Below are 19437 nucleotides of genomic sequence, written 5' to 3' on the forward strand. Positions count from 1 at the left end.
ATAAGCAAAAGAAAAGAAATAATCTGAACCAGGGTAATGCAAGAAAACATCAACAATAAAAATCAGGCGTAAATCTGAATGCCATGTGACATTTGGGTATTTTGAGGTATTTTTCAATCTATATTCAAAACACAGTAACAAATTATCAATTAAAATAAAAGACAAGCAACCAACAGTGATTCTCAAGAGTGATGGTGCTGAGTTCCCTAATGTTTATTGCAAGAATTTGACAGCAGTGTCTCGCAGGCAATCAGTAAAAGATTTCACATAGCAATACCAAAGCACATATAATGTTCAGAGGGCAAAGAAAAGAACAGAAAAACAATTTTTCAATATTCTAGAAGTACTTAGCCAAAACAAATGTTGTAATCTCGAGTTAAATACTCCAGGTAACAGAAATTGCTTGTCATATATAAAGATAGACAGTAAAGCTTACACCAAAGCAAAAGTCAAATTCAACTGACTTGAGAAAACCTATTTGCATCCATGTTTGTTAATTGAGACATCTAATAAATCATAATACATGTTAACACCAAATAACAAATTAGTAACTGCAGGAATACTGATGTTTAAGGAGCAGCTGCAATTCAACTTTATAGGACAGTTTCAAACAGCCTTATTAATATGACTCAGAAAACTGGACTGCATTTTAGAAAGAGAAATTATCCTATTCAGGGAACAACAGATAGCCTTTACATAGACATTGGTCAAATCTGCAATCCTATATGTTTAAAAGCCCACAGTTGAAGCCTGTCTTTTATCACTTAGTTAAGTAACAGGATATTCCAAAAACAAATACAACAAGGAAATGAGAAAATGAGTAAATATTTACTCACCAGCCTTCTCCTTCTCTGAAATAACTGGCATAGCCTGAAAAAAAAAATACCACTATTACAAAAATATTAGGGAGTATTTAGGGGATACCAGTAATATTAGGGAAACATTGTGAAATCTTGAGGTAAATTTTTTGAGTGTCTACAAGATCTGGAAAAAACTGCAGTCTCACCGTGTTAAGCATTCTGGAGAGAAACATACAGTTCCCATTTGAGTGTCTTACAATCTATTGTGAAAGTAATTACCACTAGAAAGAGCTAGGAGAGAGGGGAGGAGATGGAGTAAATAAGATACTCCTATGATTACATTTTGAAATAATCATCCTAAGAACACACAATCACAAAATTCCACTGGGAAATTACTTCATAATTTTGAGGGAGGAAGACAAAATCCGTGTAGCTGAAGATTAGACAGAAATGACAAATCTCTCTTCTGTAGGCTCAAATATGTGCTGTTCTATAATATACCAGTTTCTTACTTTTTGTGTAAATTTTCAGAGACAAGTAATAGAATTGTTTTTATATTGGCTGTAATTGTTTCTGGACTTGGAAAATTATATGAGACTTATTTTTTTTTCAATGGATGCAAATTTTGTTTAATATTATACTTTTCTTTCAGACTAATATAGAAGAACTTTCTGAGTGTATTTTCCCTAAAAAAATGAGGTTATAGATTGAATGAATAGTAAAGTGAAATTTTTATGTCAAAAATATAAAAAGAATTTTAAAATGTGTATATAGGATACAGGTAAGAAAGGCTGGATGAGAAATCAGATTGGGATACAGTGTACACAGAGCTGCCTCATGAGTTAAGGTATCAATTTTACCTCCTTTTCACTGATGCTAGCCTAGCCTTTATTCAGCAGATTTTCCTGCTGCAGATTCAAAGAAAAAGAAAAAGGGGAGAGATGGACAGAAATAAAGCAACCAGCTTCAGTCTTGCTATAGAATTTCTCAAAACAGACTTTGCAATTTTAATTTCATTTGATTTGTCCTGTTATATAAAATAGTGCTTCATAGAACTTTCTGGATCAAACTTCAACAAAATTTCTACTAGAACATATCTTAGATGCTATACATTAATATATGCCTTTTGTGATTCTTTCTGTTTCACCTGTACTGTCTGGCTAAATGTGTGTTGGTTGATTTTGACATTCAAAAATATTACACAACCAGACTAATATTATTCAAACTAAAAATAGCCTCTTGCTGGAAAAGCATTTTCCCTGCATTTTACAAACGTGTTTGTTCAGAAGAAGGATCAGTAATGCAACAAAGTCAGAGGAAACATAGACTGAGAAAAATTAACATGCCAAAGAAACAATAAAATCACAGAGTGAATCAAGGTCTTAGTTTCAAAGAAAGAAAATATGTATAATACATGAATTTTTATAAAAAGTTGATATGATTTTGAAAATGAGCATGTATTTTTCTCGTTTTCCCCACACTTAAGTGGTTGCATTGGCTAAGATAAGTAAGAAAATAAGAAAGAAAAGATCAGATTCACTGTTCACATTAGTCCAAGAAGGAAATTTGTAAAGACAGAATTTTTTAAAGAAGAGAAGGTGAGAAAGAAGCAAACAAACAGGGGAAAAAAACCCTTAATGGCACAAGGAAGAAAGAGAGAACATTAGTGTGAATCAAATGGGAGGGTCAGAACAAAAGAAGGAAAGATGGGAACAGGTTATCATCACACTTTAATGTTGAGTTTCGTTAGCTAGAAAAGGTATGATGGCTTCCTCTAAGAAAAGTTTAGAGAACACTGAGGTGGCTGAAGAAGTGGCAACCAAGAGTGTCTGCACTGAAATCACAAGCAGTGTCATGGAAAAGAGATAACAATTTGATGGGGACAGCCTCTGGAAGGCTGAAATGCAAAGCCAAGAGGAACAGCTCAGGGGAAGCAGTTTCAGGACTCCATGGGGATATGATAATGACAAATAGAGAAGATAATTTTCTGCTGGCTTTATGATAGACTTGAATGGACTTTGGTCATGTTTACTATTGCACAGTGAGTCACTGGCAGTGCCTTTAGACTGAATGAACTTCTCCTAAAATGCTGTCATCATCATTCACATCAGCTTGTAGAATTTTGTTCATATTGGCATATCAGATTTAGATATTGTTAATAATGCCATTGGTCACATCAATTTATTTCCTGGAAATATACAGTATTTATAATTGATGATCATTAAAACCTGTTGATGTACAATGAAATATACATTTTAGTGAATTTGTTAAATGGCAGTCTTAAAGATTGCTAGGGTTTAATTGCAGGAAATACATAAAATCATCAAGCCTCAGGGCAGATGTGGAAGTCACAAAATTTCTATTTCTGTTTAGTAGGATGAAGAAGCATTTTAAATTCCAGAAAATTGAAAGGCAGAGTGAGGTAGATTGCTTTCAAATATCTGTTTTCTATAGTGCAGTGCTTCTGAATTAAGATCTAAAACGAGCTAAAAGTTTCATCAGGACATTCTTTTGCTGCTCAAATGCTGAAAGAAAGAAGCCTAAATGGACATAGCATCTCTTGAAAATTTAAAATAAAGTAAACCACGAGTAAATCTTGTTGAACAAGATCTCAGACAGTCCTCCTATTGTTTGTTTTTTTGTTAATACAGCAACACATGCTGCTTACATGCTGCCCAGTGGGAAAACATGATTGTTGCTTATGAGAAATACTCTCATCTTCAGTACAGTTTTGAATTCACTGGAGACCTTCCAATGAGTTCCATATGTTCCAAATGAATTGCATTCCCAGGAAGTGATTTAACATTTCTGGCAATAGAGCAATTAAACCGGATTTTCCTGCTTGACCAGATGGGTTCACTGTAACTTCACATTATTTCTCACTCTCCTCACAGAACTGAAGAACTGGACTAACAATTTCTGTATGATCAGATCACATGTGCTTTAGAAAAAAACAGACACATACCCTTCAAAGATTTAAACAAACATCTCCCAAACTCAGGCTCCTTTCTATGTTTCAAGTAGTATGTGGTCTTAGCAGCACCAAGAAAGAAAAGCAAACAAAAAAGGAGAGAAAAAGAGGAAAAAACTAGACCACTGCTGAAATATATTCAGCTTTTTCTTCCAAATTAGAGGATGGGATTTTTAAATTAGAAAAATCTTACTTGAAATGTGTTGTGAAATTTCCTTGCTGTATTGCAACTGTGTCACTGAAAATATACTGTGTGTGCAAATGTGACTGTAAAGTGTATGTCAAATGCTATAGAATTATAGAATTATAGAATAGTTTGGGTTAGCAGGGACATTGAGAGGTTAACCCTCTGCAATGAGCAGGGACATCTTGAACTAAATCAGACTGCTCAGAGCACAGTCCAACCTGACCTTGAATGTTTCCAGGGATGGGGCATCTATCACCTCTCTGGGCAGCCTGCTCTGGTATTTCACCATCCTCATTCTAAAAATATTATTCCTTATACCTAATTTAAATCTACCCTCTTTTTTTATACCATAGCCCTGCCAAAAATTGCGTCCTCTTCCTTATAAGCCATATCTTTCTTTCCTTATCTTTCCTAATCTTTCGTATAAGCCCCCTTTAGGTACTTAAGGCCACAACGAGGTCTTCTCTTCTCCATGCTGACCAATCCCAGCCTTTCCTCAACCTTTCCTCAGAGGAGAGGCACTCCAGCCCTCTCACAATCATCATGGCCCTAGTCTGGGCTCCAGCAGGTCCATGTCCATGTGCTGGGGATCACAGGGCTGGACAAAGCGTTCCAGTGCAGAGGGGCAGAATCCCCACCCTCCCCTGCTGCCCACACTGCTCTGGATGCAGCCCAGGACACATTTGGCTCTCTGGGCTAGGAGTGCCCATGGCTGGGTCATGTCCAGCCTCTCACCCACCAGCACCCCTAAGTCCTTCTTGGCAGGACTGCTCTGGATCTGTCCATTCCCCAGACAGAGAATTCTATTTCAGTAAACAAGACGTAGTTTGTGTCAGCCTGAAAACTGATGTCAAAAATGTTCAGTCAGAAAACAAATTTTAGGCATTATTCAGTCTATCATTAAACAGAGTATGTTCTGAATAATCTGGACTAATAGACTTTTAATTTTATTTTATTTAGAACGTATGTGCCAATTTTTAAAATTTGGATAAGTAGTAATTAAAAATTAACTGCGCTGTTATACAAAAGAAAAAAAATCCATGATCATCAGATGGTTTGGAACTGGGAAATACTGCAGTCCATAAGCAGAATTTTTTCAGTAATATATCCCCATTACACCAAAATACTGAATAAGTATATCTGCTGGTAAATTCTGATATTTTGAAACTAAAGCCTTTCGTGCTAATGAATCAGATTAAGAGAGTAAACATGTAGAAAAGCTTTTCAAAAATTCTAATTAATTTAAAGTGCATAATATTTTGGTATTTGCATTGAAAAGAAATATTAGCACTAATATAGGAAAAAAAAAACCAGTAAGGATTAGTTTACCATGCAGACTTATTTACAAAACATTTTATTAAACTGGCAGTTTTTAAATCTAAGGGGTTTTTTTTCCCAGCTGGATGAGGAAAGAGAAAAAATAAAACCATCAACTTTCAGGACAGACTAGCTTTAGAAGGGGAATTTAGCAAGTTCTTTCTTTGTGATCTTTAATTTTACTGAGGAGTAGAGCGGAAGGCAATTAAAGTCCACCTAGCAATAAAGCTGCATCAATTATCTCATTTTTAAAAAGAAATTAATGTCACATTCAGATGTGTCTTGCTAAGTTTATGACAACACTATGAATTTAATTCTAGTGGAAGTGCAAAGCTGTAAACTTGCCTGCATGTGTTGTCCTCCAGTCTCTCTGTATTTTGTTTTCTGACTAGATATTTCAGTTTGCTCAAGCCTCTTTATGCCACTCAGGTCATGCACAGAGACCTCTTCTAGTTAGTGCTGGGTGGTTGGCAGTCCTCCTTCCATGAGGCAATTGCCAAAAGCTCTCATTTGGGGTGGTCTGATAATTTCCCCTGTCTGTGTCATTCAGCTGGCAGAGTGTGACTAGTTGGAATGGAAGCACAGAGCAAAGATGCAGGATAGCTGCCTTGTGCTCTGTCTGGTGTTATCACAGACTTCCCATTGATCGGGGTAAGCTCCCCATGCTCTGAAATCTGCCAGGACCACATGAAGCTGGTTCATATGACAGATAAGGCAAAAGCCTGTCTGCAGCTTGTCCAAACCATTAAGTAGATTTTGGCCATAATAAAGAATTAATTTCTTTCTTTATAGAGATATTAAAGACGTCACAGCAGCTTCTGGGGATTCCTGAATACCCCAAGAGTTACTGTCATACATTTTGCAAGAAACAATTTTTTTTTTTTCAAATTAGCAATTGCTAGACCTCAACCTCTTTATATATAAGGACTCAACTTGAAATAAAAGCAAAGGTTTAACTTCACAGGAGTTCATGAAATAAGGAATTTGATTTCTCTGGGATGGACATACAATACCTGAAAATGGGGTCAATTAAATTTTAATTCAATGTTAAGGAACAGTTATATAGCTTTTGGTAATGACAAAAATCTGCTCTTCCTTCCATTCCCCCAAACATATGTATCTCTTCCCTAAAAAAACCCATAACTTGAACGTTAACACCAAAGCTGAGATGTGACACACTATGTCTAGAACTGGAGCAGCCCCAAGAGCGCTCATGCTTTTCATCAATCACCAGCTGTTCTATTAAGATTCATTTACACAGAGAGCTTTTTCCCAAGCTCACAAGTAACTTTTTGGCTAATATTTATCTTATAAAACTTTTTACAATAACAAACATATCAATAAACCCTGCAACACTGGCAAAACTGAATCAGAAGGCATGCAGCTCTATAAGACAACAGTAAAAGATATTTAGAGTCTCATGTTTCACATTAGATTCAACAACATGTAATGTCTACAAATGTGATTTTGTCTTAAAGCCCTGGAGCCTGAGGAATGCTCCTATGTGGCTGACAGAAATCCCATGTGATTTCAGTTTTTACTCATCCCCCTATATATACAAAAAATTCATAGTATCATGTGACGATAGAAGCAAAAATCTGTTACCTGATGAGTCCAAGTTACAAATCAACTGTGAGCACCTACTTGCAGAATAAAATGGAATTTAAACCAAACAAAATCCTACAATTCCTGTCTTTCTTTAGCCACCTCAAAGACAACAAAAGAGTCCTTTGCCCTTCATCCTGAGAAAAGCAAGTCATTCTTACTAATTTTGAAAGGTTCAGCTATGAAAATGAGGAAGCTCACCTAGTGGCTGCAAGTGCCAGAATCTGTCATAACACCAATGCTGCATCTGCATGAGCTAATTGAAAAAAGCTTAGCTTTAGAAATCATCAGCTATGTAAGTGAGCAATCTGATTCTAATAATCTTTCTGACATTCAGCCCAAATTCAGTGGTTGATTGCCACCTACATTTTTTGTATTCCATTAACATTTTTCTCCTGGATTCAGATTATCACTGAGGTTAGTGGCCATAACTCTGCAATAGTTTCTGGAACATTATGTATGAAGTATTGGTACTTAAGAGACTTCACTGTGTTCAGCTTGAAGTTCTGCAATAGAAAATCAGTTGTAGAGCATTGCAGCAGCTGACACCTACTGAGAGAGCAGCATCTATTGAGATTTACTAAGATTCATCTTGTGTGAGTTTGAGCTCTTGAATCTCTGCAGATAATCCCAGCTGCAGAGCCTCTTCCCATTTTTAGATACAACACGCTATTACAACTGCTTGGAATTCTCTAAATAAATAAACTAAAAAATCAAATCCCAAGAAGCTAGTTTTTAAAACACGGTATGTATGTTTTGGAATGAATCTTGATGCTTACAGTCTCATGGGTACTCAGTCACTGTGATATTACTTTTGTTAGACCAGCTGGGAAAGGATCTAAAGCAGATCCTTCAGGAGGCTCTTGATCTTGAGCTTTATTTCAGGCATAAAAGAATAAATTACTACAAAAGTTACATTTCTTCTATGATGATGAAACCTTTACTTTCTGCAGAGCCTTACAGTACTTTGCTCAGATGTGCTGAAGATGTGATGCTAATCATGGGATGATAGAGGCAGGAGAGGAGGAGCATGCCTGACAGAAACAGTGATGGGTTTGGGAGCGTCAAGGGAGTGTTTGATTGAGGGAAAAAAATACATCTAACTTTGCAAGGTAGCAGGGCTGAGCATAAGAGAGTAAGTGTAAAACTAATGTTTTTCAGCAAGTTATCACCAACCCTGATCAATGTGATATTTATCATATCTCTTTTTGGTTTACTAAAAGATAGAGAAACATAGATTAACATAAACCACACTATTTTCTTTTACAGTGAGAAAAAAAAATTGCAAGAACTAGAAGCACACAAGATGACAATGGTTTTGTCTTGGGCAGGAGGTGGAGGTAAAAGGGAGGGGAATAAAAATTAAAACATGCTACCTGGAATATTCCATATTCTTGGAATCTCAGCTTGTTCATGCTCCAACATGCACATGTAACAAGCATGAACTTAAAAAATAACCAAAAACCAATACTGTAACCTTACTAAGTCAGTATAATTCTAGGTAATTTAAGAGTAAATGAGATTAAATTAAGTGAGTTCTTTTGTTCTTTGCATACCTAGTCTGTTAACATTTAAATATTTGTCAAGGTTTTGGGAGACAGAGTCAGTAACCCAAAACCACAGGTTTTGGGTGAAACGTAGAAACGTACGAAAACAACCCAAAGACAGAAAAAAAGAAACAAAATCATGTAACAAGTAAGCATGGAAACTTTCTTTTTCTGAAAAGAAATGGTAGCTTTCAGTCCAAAAAGAGCATGTGGAAAGGATGCAAAGTAGTTTTTTTGATCCATATATAAAAATGAAACCCCTAAAAAATACCCCAAGCCCTTGAAAATCCTCTTTGGAAACAAAAGATTCACCAGCACAGCTGTTGTTGCTAAAAACCTAATCCCCATTCCTTTCTTTGAGAAAAAAAAAATCCAATTATAGCCATTTCTATTTTAATATCAAAACTCTGTTAAAACTGAGTATCAAATTTCCTCTGCTCAAAGCCCTCAATACCTGGTTCATCTGATACAGTTAATAAATCAGGAAATATATGTTTCATCTGCCATATAATTTCCTCAGCTGGAAGTACTACTGTAAGATCACTACTCCAAGTCTGTGATACTATCAACTCCTGTTACAGGTCTTCTGGGACTTTTAACACCTTGTTTAACTGAGTAATGCCTGAACTAACCTCTGCTGGTAAACGGAAAGACACCAGCACAGACAACACACACGCTACATGTCTTCCATCTCTGCAGTAATTCCATTTTATTCTCAGGTACCATCAGCCAAGCTGCCATAAAAACGCAGAAACCAAGGGAAATACATCTGGGAAGTTTTGCTCATGCTGCTGACATATTTTAAAAACCTGGGAGGAAGGAGGAGCTTTGCAACTGACTGCAGGGGATTCTGGGTTCCATTCAACAGGTTAATAATCAGCTATGCGCGCTGCAGGATGAGCTTACTGCATGGGTAAATGGCAGAGTAGTTATTCCTTTTCTTAGAGCAAGACTTCTGGAGATAATCATGGTCTGCCCCTAACACATCAATAGTAGTCTGACAATATTTTCTGCCTCTTAAAAATCTTACAAACATCTAATTTTTCTCATCTTTAAAATGTGAATAATTATACTTTACCAAGCAAGGAATGTCTGGGGCTTTCAAGTGCCTAAAAACAATTCTGCAAATATTCTGATTGTCGTGATAGACTTTTCTGTGCTTCATGCATAAAAGTATAGTATTTTGCAAGATTAACACATAAAAAAATTAATCTCATTTTTGAACATATACACCTTTTTCTTGCAATTACTAAGCTTTTCTCTTCTAAATGATCTAGCATGCTTTGTATTTCGATAGTTTGCATTCTGATACCAAAATATTTTCCAGTAGGAAGTTCCATATTTTATTTCAGCTGTTTATAAGACTTTGATTTTTAGAATCAGTGACAGTTAGAGTAGACACAGCTCCATATATCACTGTGATGTATAAAAATGATATTGAAATTTTTATTTCATTTAACAGGTATAATAATATTGTATTTAAAGAATGGCCAACTAGAGCTGGTGAAGGATATGCTTTTTCTGAAAAAATCCTTAATTTATAACTCTTTTATGAGGTACTTAAAAATTGGAGATGTTTCAATACTTCCTTCATTTATCTAACATAAATTCCAAACATTTTTGTTTCCTATACATGATACATTTCTAAATCATGAGAAAAAAGAAATTGTTACTGATACAGGGCACAATACAGAGCTGCAGTAAGTGAAGCCTCAAGCAGGGGCAACCTGGCTCATAATCCTCCTGTCTGTGTTGTGTCTATTTCCTTTTTAAAGTCACAGTTCTGTGTAGGCACATATGGGTAGACATAAAAGGTAATAAAAATCTACTCTTAAAACACATGGTTGCAATCAAAACTTTTACTAATTGCTACATTTAATACGGAGAGAGCCTTTTAAACTCCTTTCTTTTCCAGAAGTTCTAAAATTGTTCTTCCTTCAGGATTGCTTTATTTATTTTGTTCTGAATTTTATTTTTGGTTTCTGAGCGAAGAAGTATCTCATCAATGTCTGTGTTCCCACGCTATTCCCATGAAAATCTCACTCAGGCGTGCAGACAGATGCACTGCAGATCCTGAGAGTACTAAGAGGGTCCAATTCTGTGAAGTGCTGAGCATTTCCTGTGTTTCCCCAGGATCATGCCTAACTAGCACAGCTTCCTCCTGAATTTTTCCAACTTTCCCAAACTTTGTGTGGCATATTACAAAAGTGTAGTTCACAGTTTCTAAGCTTTCAAAACTTTCCAGAGGGAAACAGCACACAAGAGTCCAAATATACTTTTGCCTTTCATACCAATACCAGCTCCCTGAGGAGACTTTGAATTATTCTGTATTTTAGTTGAGGGACTATTACAAGTATGAAGCATTTTCTGCCAATACACTCTTGACTGAATCTTATGTTCACACTCTACTCTTCTAGAACCAATTTTTCACATGCATTTAAAAATCCTGACCACTACAACAGTGTAAAAAAACTCTAAAATGCTGCAAATTCCATTTCATCACACAAAAAGAAAAGGTGCTTTTTTAAAAGCACTTAGTCTGCTGACTGGTGGAGTAGATTTATGACAAAATAGCTGTATTTCATATAAAAAAGATTTTGTGGAAAGATGTATATGAATAAGAGAAATACAAAATTTTGTATCCGCCCATCTTAATCCTTAGTGTGTAAAATGTAAATTTAAATTACAGGATGGCTGCAGGAAGGGTATATATCTCTTTAAAAAAACAGATTTCTTTCTTGCGTCTTGGCAGCAAACTAAGCAAAAACATGACAGTGAAAATAAACTGTCCAAACAACAAACAAAACAACAACACTGTACCAATTCTTGCATGAGTGCCTGTTTTTCATTGGAAAGAATGGGAGAATGCAATACTCTTGGCCACTCATGTACTTTAGACCTTCAAACTAAACAACCTGAAATCACTACATGAAGGAATGGGCTGTGCATGCAGCAAGCTGCAAAACTTGCTGTGTCTCTCAAAACAGCAATATAAAATGAAAGTTTTATTTATATTTACCTGGTTTTTAAAGTAATTTAGTGGTAGCTGTGATAAGCTAACTCACAGATAAATTAGATCAAGATTTTTCAGCCTGCCTTTTTAATGCCTATTTCCCCATAGTTTTGTACTTCTAGTCTAGTCAAAATTTGCACTACTCTGATCACTTTTCATCGTCAAATTCTACTCCCTAACCTCACAATCTCAACATGATTTTGAAAAGAGAGGACCAGATGTGAGGACCCAACAGGTTAGGGACTATTTAGAGAAACTGAATGTATTCTAACCTGTGAGACTAAAGGAAATCTACCCAGGCATGCTGAAAGAGATGGCTGATATGATTGCAGGGAAACTTACATCAGTGGAAAACCATGACAGCTCTGGGGTGCTCCTGATGGCTGAGAAAAACTTACACCTCTATTCAAAGGAGGCAAAGAATCAATGACTCTAAGCTTGTAAGCCCATCTTAGACCAGGGAAAGACCATGGAGCAGACCTTGGAATCCATTACAAAGACATGAGTCGCAGGAAGGCAATTGGGAGCAATCAACAATTTACTAAGAACAAATCATCCTTGACCAACCTGATTTATCTTTCAAGGTGTAATCACTGGCTACATGGACAAGAAGAGAGCAGATAATACACCTTAACATTAATAAGATTTTCTACAGTGTCTCCCAAAGGAGTCTCATTTGAAAGCTGGAAGTATGAGCTGGAAGAACAGACAATGAAATGGGTTGAAAGCAGTTTGGACTAACATAGTTCAAAATTGCCAAGCCATTAAAACTGACATCTTTAGCTAAGTTATCTAGTTCAAAACCAACTTGTCTCTTAGAGTTTTTAGAATGTGGCAGAATAAATTTGTTCTGAGTTCCTAGTGGAATCTGGATGCCCCTTTTAGAGATGCAGGAAAAAATGGCTGAGAAGATAATGCCAAACATCACTGAACACAGAAGAGCAGTTCTGCACTCAGCCTGAGGAAAAAAATAAAATTCTATGAAAACTGGAATAAGTGATATTTCAGGGAGTTTCCCAAAATGCAAAGGATTGGGAATTATTAAAAGCTGATATATCTCCTGCTATGTGCACTGAGTCCTACAAAATGTAAGAATTTATTGTGAGGACACCAAAGCAATGCATAAATTCAAGCCTGAAATCCAAGCAGGAAAAAGAGGGTGGCTCAAAGTATACCTTTACAGTTGCTGCAGATGTGACAAATTGTCTTGAAGTATTTTCCACAGACATCAAGAAAACAAATAATGGCAGCAGATGGAGACGATGTTGCCATGAGCAGTAATAAGAAATTTCCATGGGTTTCCAAGCAGTCTGATCAATTTATGTTTGTGAAAATATGACAGTATTTACAAGTGTACATAACTTCAAAGCTACATTTGAACAGGACTAAACAATCCAAACTTTCAGCTTAATAAACACTACAAAAAATACCATATATTTTAACACTTGCTCTCCTGATTGGTATGAGTGTTATGAAACCTGAATATTCCTAACAGAGCAGTCCTGAAATCCTGGTACTAGAAGCATCTAGTTCTGGAGAAACCATAACTTATTCCTATATACATAGAAACAATCCTGGCATGCAAACAAATTCATTGCAGCAAGTTTCCTGATGCTTTTTTCTCCTATACTGAGAATTCTATAGTTAAGTTATTAGAAAGTTGAGACTAAAGAAAATATATCACAAAAGATTGGTTTAGTATTTCATTACTAGAGGGGCTCTTCAGAATAGCCTCTATCTTCAACAGCTCTCTTCTCTCATATGAAGCTGTAGAAAAGCTGCTACAGCTACAGATTTCTGGCTTCCTTTAAAAAATAAAAATGTTCTGAAAGCAGTTAGATACTGTTCAGACCATCACTGATTAAAAGTATTGAAAGTGCTGAAAATTATCACTTCCTGTTATTCCTATTTCTTTTTTAAGTCAACATACCCATGTATTGTAAAATTTAGAGTATTTCAACAATGCAGTTAGCTCTTCTCTTCTCTTCTCTTCTCTTCTCTTCTCTTCTCTTCTCTTCTCTTCTCTTCTCTTCTCTTCTCTTCTCTTTTATTTCCCTTTCACAAAAATTGCATGAAACAAAGTAGAAGAGAGCAGCTATTCTGACCTCCACGTCTTATAGACAAATATCTACCATGCATTTCAAAGAAGTAGTCTTCAGGAGAGGTTCAGGTTGCAGGTCAAAAGTATTTGCCAGTAAATTAGTTTATTAAATTAATTTAAATAATCCAGATAGAAAAAAGGTAGAAAACTTTTGTGTAGAACATGATGATGAAGGGAAAGAAAAATAAATCAGTATTTCATCTGGTTGTATCTAGCGAGTCCTCTTGTAGATTTGTTTAATAATGTGATTGCATGCTAAACAGAAGAGAGTCTTCATACCTTCTCTGGTCTTTTCTGGTCTGTGTCTTATTTGATTTGTGATGAATGCTTCAGACAAAGGTATAGCCCGCCTTTTGTCCTTTGGAAACCCTCACTAGCCAGGGATAATCATTCTGTTCCAATGCCTAGAGGTGATGAAATAAAGTGTGAGCTTTTATTTTAGTTCTTATTTTCCTGAAAACCTAAAGCAAGGAAATTGCCGACATACTGAGTCATGAACAAATCTCATCTTTGCATAACCTAAGAAAGAAATTACTGTGGATGGGAACTGTTGGAACAAGAGAGACTTCAGAAATCATGACACATCTTTCCAAAGACATGGAAAGATGGACCCAATCTTGTTCCCTAGGAAGTAACCTGATTTGTTTTAAAGACTTGAGATTACTCCAATCTGCAACTTTCTCCTGTATATGGTGTAACAATTAACTGTTCTTTTGCCATTAATGCAATACAAGGTTGAACTTTCAATTGCATTCCGTAGCAAATGACTCAATCTTCTTATGCCTTTGCTGGCAAGACTTAAAAGCCAGTCACTCTTAGATATCTTTTCCACATTCCTACACACAGCTATCAAACCACTTGCTATACTTTGGGCTGATTCCCAAGTGCTTGCCAGGAATGAAAGATATGATATACTATAAAAGCATTTACTTCTGAAGTGACAAAATTAACCTCAATTCCATCTGTGAGTATTTATTTAATTTGAATTACTGGTGAATAAATGAACTTTTCCAGGAGTTATCACTGATCATGATCCCATGTAAAACCCTGAACACAGATCTATCACAGTAATTTTGTTAATCAAAGTTAAGAGAAATCAGTGGGAAACCTTCCTTGACTTAGGCAAGCACTGAATCCTTTCCTAGATCACTGAAGATTTTCTGGCTTCAAATGCTAAAGAAATTCATGTTTCTTTGGTCAATTCAATCTCACTTTCATCAGATGCTTTATTTGCCCTGTCAGTTTTACAACCTGCTATTGAAATAAAGTTTGAGAACCAGTTTTGGTGCCTGGGAACCAATTGAATGTACCCCATCAAAGAAGGGTCATGACATGCCTGTGTCATGTTGTACCTCATGTGAGAAGGAAGCAAAGTGTTGAGCCACTTCATTCTCAGAAAGTCTTCTGTCACCTAATCCAACAAGACAAAGTAAATTTCCTGCTGCCAGGTATAGAAAGGAGTAATAAAACAATTAATTGGCCTTTGTAGTGCTTAGTTAGAAGAACCAGATTAAAAGAAATCTTGAACCTATTTTTAAAATACCTAGTAACATACAGCTTCTGACACAAAAACTACCTGAAGCGAGGCTGTAGCAAGGTGGGGATCAGCCTTTTCTCCCAAATAACAAGCAATGGGATGGGAAGAAATGGCCTCAAGTTGCATCAAGGGAGGTTTAGATTGAAGAAAAGGAAAAAAAATCCACACTGAAAGTGTGGTCAAGCATTTGAACAGGATGCTCAGGGAAGTGGTGGAGCTACCACTCCTGTAGTGTTCAAAAAACATATAGATGTAGTGTTTGGGTACATGGTTTAGTGGGGGAACTTGCAGTGTTAGATTCATGGTTGAGTCTTAGATGATCAGCATTAATGATTCTATTATTCTACTTGAAAGAAATTTTCTCAAAGTAATTTAAGATCTTATTACATGGAATTATTTTCTATGTGTTATACAAACTTTGGTGTTAACAACTTACCTATTACCTATAAATGAAATTACCAAAATCTTTAAAAATAACTTTAGTCCAAAATGAAATAGGCAGTGGAGCAGGAATCCTACAAAGAAATGTCTCTCTCATTTGGATGAATTCCTTCTGCAGGTGAGGAACACAGCTCTCTAACACAGTGGGATCAGTATGGTTTTAATGAATACCTGATGGGGCCAAGACTTGGAAGAGTGACAGGCAGAACTGGTAAAATTTTCCTCAGGTACTGCCTTTTAGTGGAAGGACAGCTGCACTACTTGGGAAAATCTTATTTAGCTGAGAGAAAGTAAATTCCAGAGTATCTAGAAACTGACAGAGCAGATGTGTTTGTTGAAGAGGTGGAAATGAAAGGCTTGGTAAACACCAGAGCTCCCAGTGCTGGACATTAGCTGACCTGCACCAATGCTTGCAGGAGTGGGAATTTCGTACATGCACATACAATACCCATGGGACAAAAACACAGTAACTGTGTGATTACTACTTTAAGTCTAGCTATAAGAATTCACTGAAAACAGTAAGAAGAGATTTAGTAGCTCATACAACTTCTGTGGGAACTTCAGATAACCACACAGACCTCAACAGGAATTAAGAAAGAATTTCCCATGCATTTTATGGAAGTTGCATATTCCATGTGCATTCACACAGGAAGGTGATTTACCAGTGGGAAGAAACGAGCCAATTTCTCATTTTGAAAGGTGATATTGATAGTGTTTTTGGGATATAATTTGCTAATAGTACTGTAAGATCACCAGACAGCACAAAATGCAAATTTGAGGGTTTTTTCCAAGTAAATCTTAAAGGCTATCTTCTAGAAGATGACAGCAACGTGGAAGAAGATAAAGGTATAATTTATTCACATAGATAAATGAAAAAAATCCGCTCTTTAATTGCTGGAGAGGAAATCTTTAAAAAAACTCTTAAAACTAGGAAAAATTAAGTGCAGACATTTTTTAAATAAATTCCTCAATCCATCAATAAAAAGACTTGCATTTAAACTTTTAACCTAATTCTTCATATACACTTTCCCATCATAGTTACATAATACATGTGTTTCTCAAATGATGCTTTTATATATATTTATGCCATTTCCATAACATTAAATATAAGTTATTCATTGTATCTGCCGTCTAAAACTGTTCTGATTCTCATTTGTAGAGATAGTCAACACCCACCAATTTCAGATGAAAATTAACAATCATCACCTTCATATCACCTTCATATTTCACCTAACACAGTCCAGTCCGTACCTTCATTGCTATTGTTTTATTCCCTGCTTCTGTTCTGAACTCTGACAAAGCCTGTGACCACGCTTATTTGTTTCTTTCTCACAGTGTGCCTTTTATCCTGGATCAAAAACATGCTCATAGATGCCTTGTTCACTGGCTTATTTTGTCCAATACAGTCATTCATTGCATCCAGCAATTATGTCCCCAAAGATTTCTAAGTGTTCCTTCCCATGTCAAATGCTGCCCCTAGCCCACTGTTGTTTGAAGACAAGATAATGAGAGAGCGTTTTTAAAAATGTTTTACTCATTAACAGTTCTGTGATTTTTTTTGGTCTGTCTCCTAGCGTGAGCTGCCTTACCTTGGTCTTTAGACTGAAGTCTTCTTGAAATAGGACTGTTACTGAAATTAAACACCACACTTGCAGCAATTGAAAAAATAAGAATAATGGTGATATTGGTAGTCTGCTGTATTTTTGATTTAGTTCTCATCGAGATCAGACATGATTACACTTCACAAATGTATTTTAAGTACTGACAACATTATTTGTATTACTGAAGCACTCAAAAGCCACAGACTGGGACCACAATCTCATTGTGCAAGATCCTGTACAAAGAGAGCAGAAGAACTACCCATACACCAGAAGGAATGTAACCAGCATAAAGCAAAAATCCTCATTCACACTGATGTGGGAGTACAAGGAAAATGATCATTTGTGTCATATAAATAACATTCTAATTATTTTGGGAACACTGGGATCTTGGCTGATATAAAACATTTTCAGATACTCCAGCAAAAGAGTACAGTACTGAAAGCACTTGGAACAGTCAATGAGAAAGCTTTGCTGATGTATGTGGGCATGACCTTCATGAGGAAAATTGTGAAGGATTCCAGCTTCCTGTGTTTTGGCTTTTCCCACAATTGTGAATCTTACCCTATGAGTATTTTTCTGAAGCATCTAGGCTCTCATAATCCTGAACATTACAAAATATTGAATATTTTTTGATTAGAATATTGTGGTGTTTTTCCTTCATTAACTGCTTCATCTTTTAATTTTTAGTGAAACATCAGCTACTGTTATCCTTCTCATTTCCCCATTTCCACTTTCCTTCTAAAGAGGATCATAATTTCCAAAATATTCATCCCCTTCAGCCCACTGCTGCTCCAGGGGTCAATATGTCCTTATGCCTCTTTCTCTTTTTCTGCTGTCATATATAAAAGGATTATGAGAATCACTGACAATTCTGGAGCTTTTGAAGAACTTTTTAATGCAATTCATGTTCTTCACGGACCATATTGAAATGCCTTTGTCTTGCAGTAATGAGACCTCTTCTAAAGCTCTATCACTGTCATAAAGATTATATTTGTAAAAAAATTGTGAACTGTCCAAATATATATTACAGCTCATAAAAATAAGCATTAAAGATTTTATTATATCATGAATGGCATCATTGCTACATTTACTCTTTAGTAGCTACTACTGGGTATCTTGTTACAGACCACAAGACCAAATAACATTTTTTGTCAGTGCATGCTTGCATGCTGAATTTGTTGCAACATTAGAATATGAAATACCAGTTGCTTCTCTACAGTCTTTCACAGAATTTTGCAGCAATTTAACACACTCGGTGTAGTGCAGTTATTGAAGGTAATACTAAAAGTCAAAAGAGACTTAACAGAAAAAGGGCATTTCTCGACAATGTTATCACTGTGACTTAACAAAAAATGATTCAAAACTTAAACTGTGTGCGTATGTGCTTACATTAATATCAACCAGTGACAAAACACAGTACCTAAAGCATACAAGGTATGTTAACTGGAAGGAATCTTTAGCCTGTGCTGTGATTAACCCCACCTACACCACTTGCAAGAGATTAAGGAAGTTTAGAATTAGAAGACACGTGCATTAGGGAAGGATGGTAACCCAGAAAAGCTTTCTTGCGGGCAGGCACCGAGGGAGCGCTGCCGTGGAATTCGCGTGTCCCGGTCTTCTCTCCGGCGCAGCGGCAGCCGGGGCAGGAGCGGCCGGAGATCTGATGGGGCTCACGTTCTGCAGGGCCCTGCAGCAGAACCACTGATGACCCCCAGTGATTAAGGGTCAACAAACTTTAGCCTGAAGCAACTGTTCTATGAACTTTGGCACATTCTGAGTTGGCTCCTGCTGGTTTGTTGCCTTTGGCCCTTATCTTGCAGTTTAGCAAGGATTGTGAAATTCTGAATAAGGTTACAAGACGTATCGGTTCTGTCTCAGTGACTCAAGGTCCTGCTCTTCAAAAGTTCTTGGTCTTCAAAATTCCTTTGGCAAATAATCTCATCTATCAGCTAAACATTTTCCAATAGGTGTGTCAAAGGACCCATCAGGGAAAAAAAAAGGTTAAAAATGGAAAAAAAAAAAAAGAAAATTCTGCATAAATATATATTAAAAAAAGGAGGTATAAATATCATGTGAGACTAGGGAAAATTATCAGAGATTCTCTGTGGCAGCACTTTGGAAAAACTACCTGCATTCTATGTACACACAAAATTCAGCCCATGACTAAAAAAAATATGTTTTGAATTCAGTACTGTGTGTTACGTTCAGATGGATGAAGGGAACAAATACTTCAGAAAAGTGCAAATACCTTTGGGACATGAAAAGAAAAAGAGCAAAAGAGCAACATACTTTTGGAAGTACTTGCAAGTCTAATCCC

At 36.3% G+C, this 19437-nt stretch overlaps 1 protein-coding gene across 4 annotated transcripts in view; it reads right to left on the reverse strand.

Moving 5' to 3' along the window:
* DLC1 (DLC1 Rho GTPase activating protein) overlaps positions 1-19437 on the reverse strand; it is a 212239-nt gene that overhangs the window by 125205 nt on the left and 67597 nt on the right. For 3 of the 4 annotated variants that reach the window (XM_041474160.1, XM_041474322.1, XM_041474233.1), the window contains one exon: positions 837-870. In XM_041474160.1, coding sequence (XP_041330094.1) covers positions 837-870 — 34 coding nt within the window. Of the gene's footprint in view, positions 1-836; positions 871-1006; positions 1083-19437 lie in introns of those variants that run through there. The other variant, XM_041474409.1, reaches the window with a different exon arrangement.

Source organism: Pyrgilauda ruficollis, unplaced genomic scaffold (genome assembly GCF_017590135.1).
Source record: "Pyrgilauda ruficollis isolate IOZ18807 unplaced genomic scaffold, ASM1759013v1 scaffold1, whole genome shotgun sequence".
Classification (NCBI taxonomy): domain Eukaryota; kingdom Metazoa; phylum Chordata; class Aves; order Passeriformes; family Passeridae; genus Pyrgilauda; species Pyrgilauda ruficollis.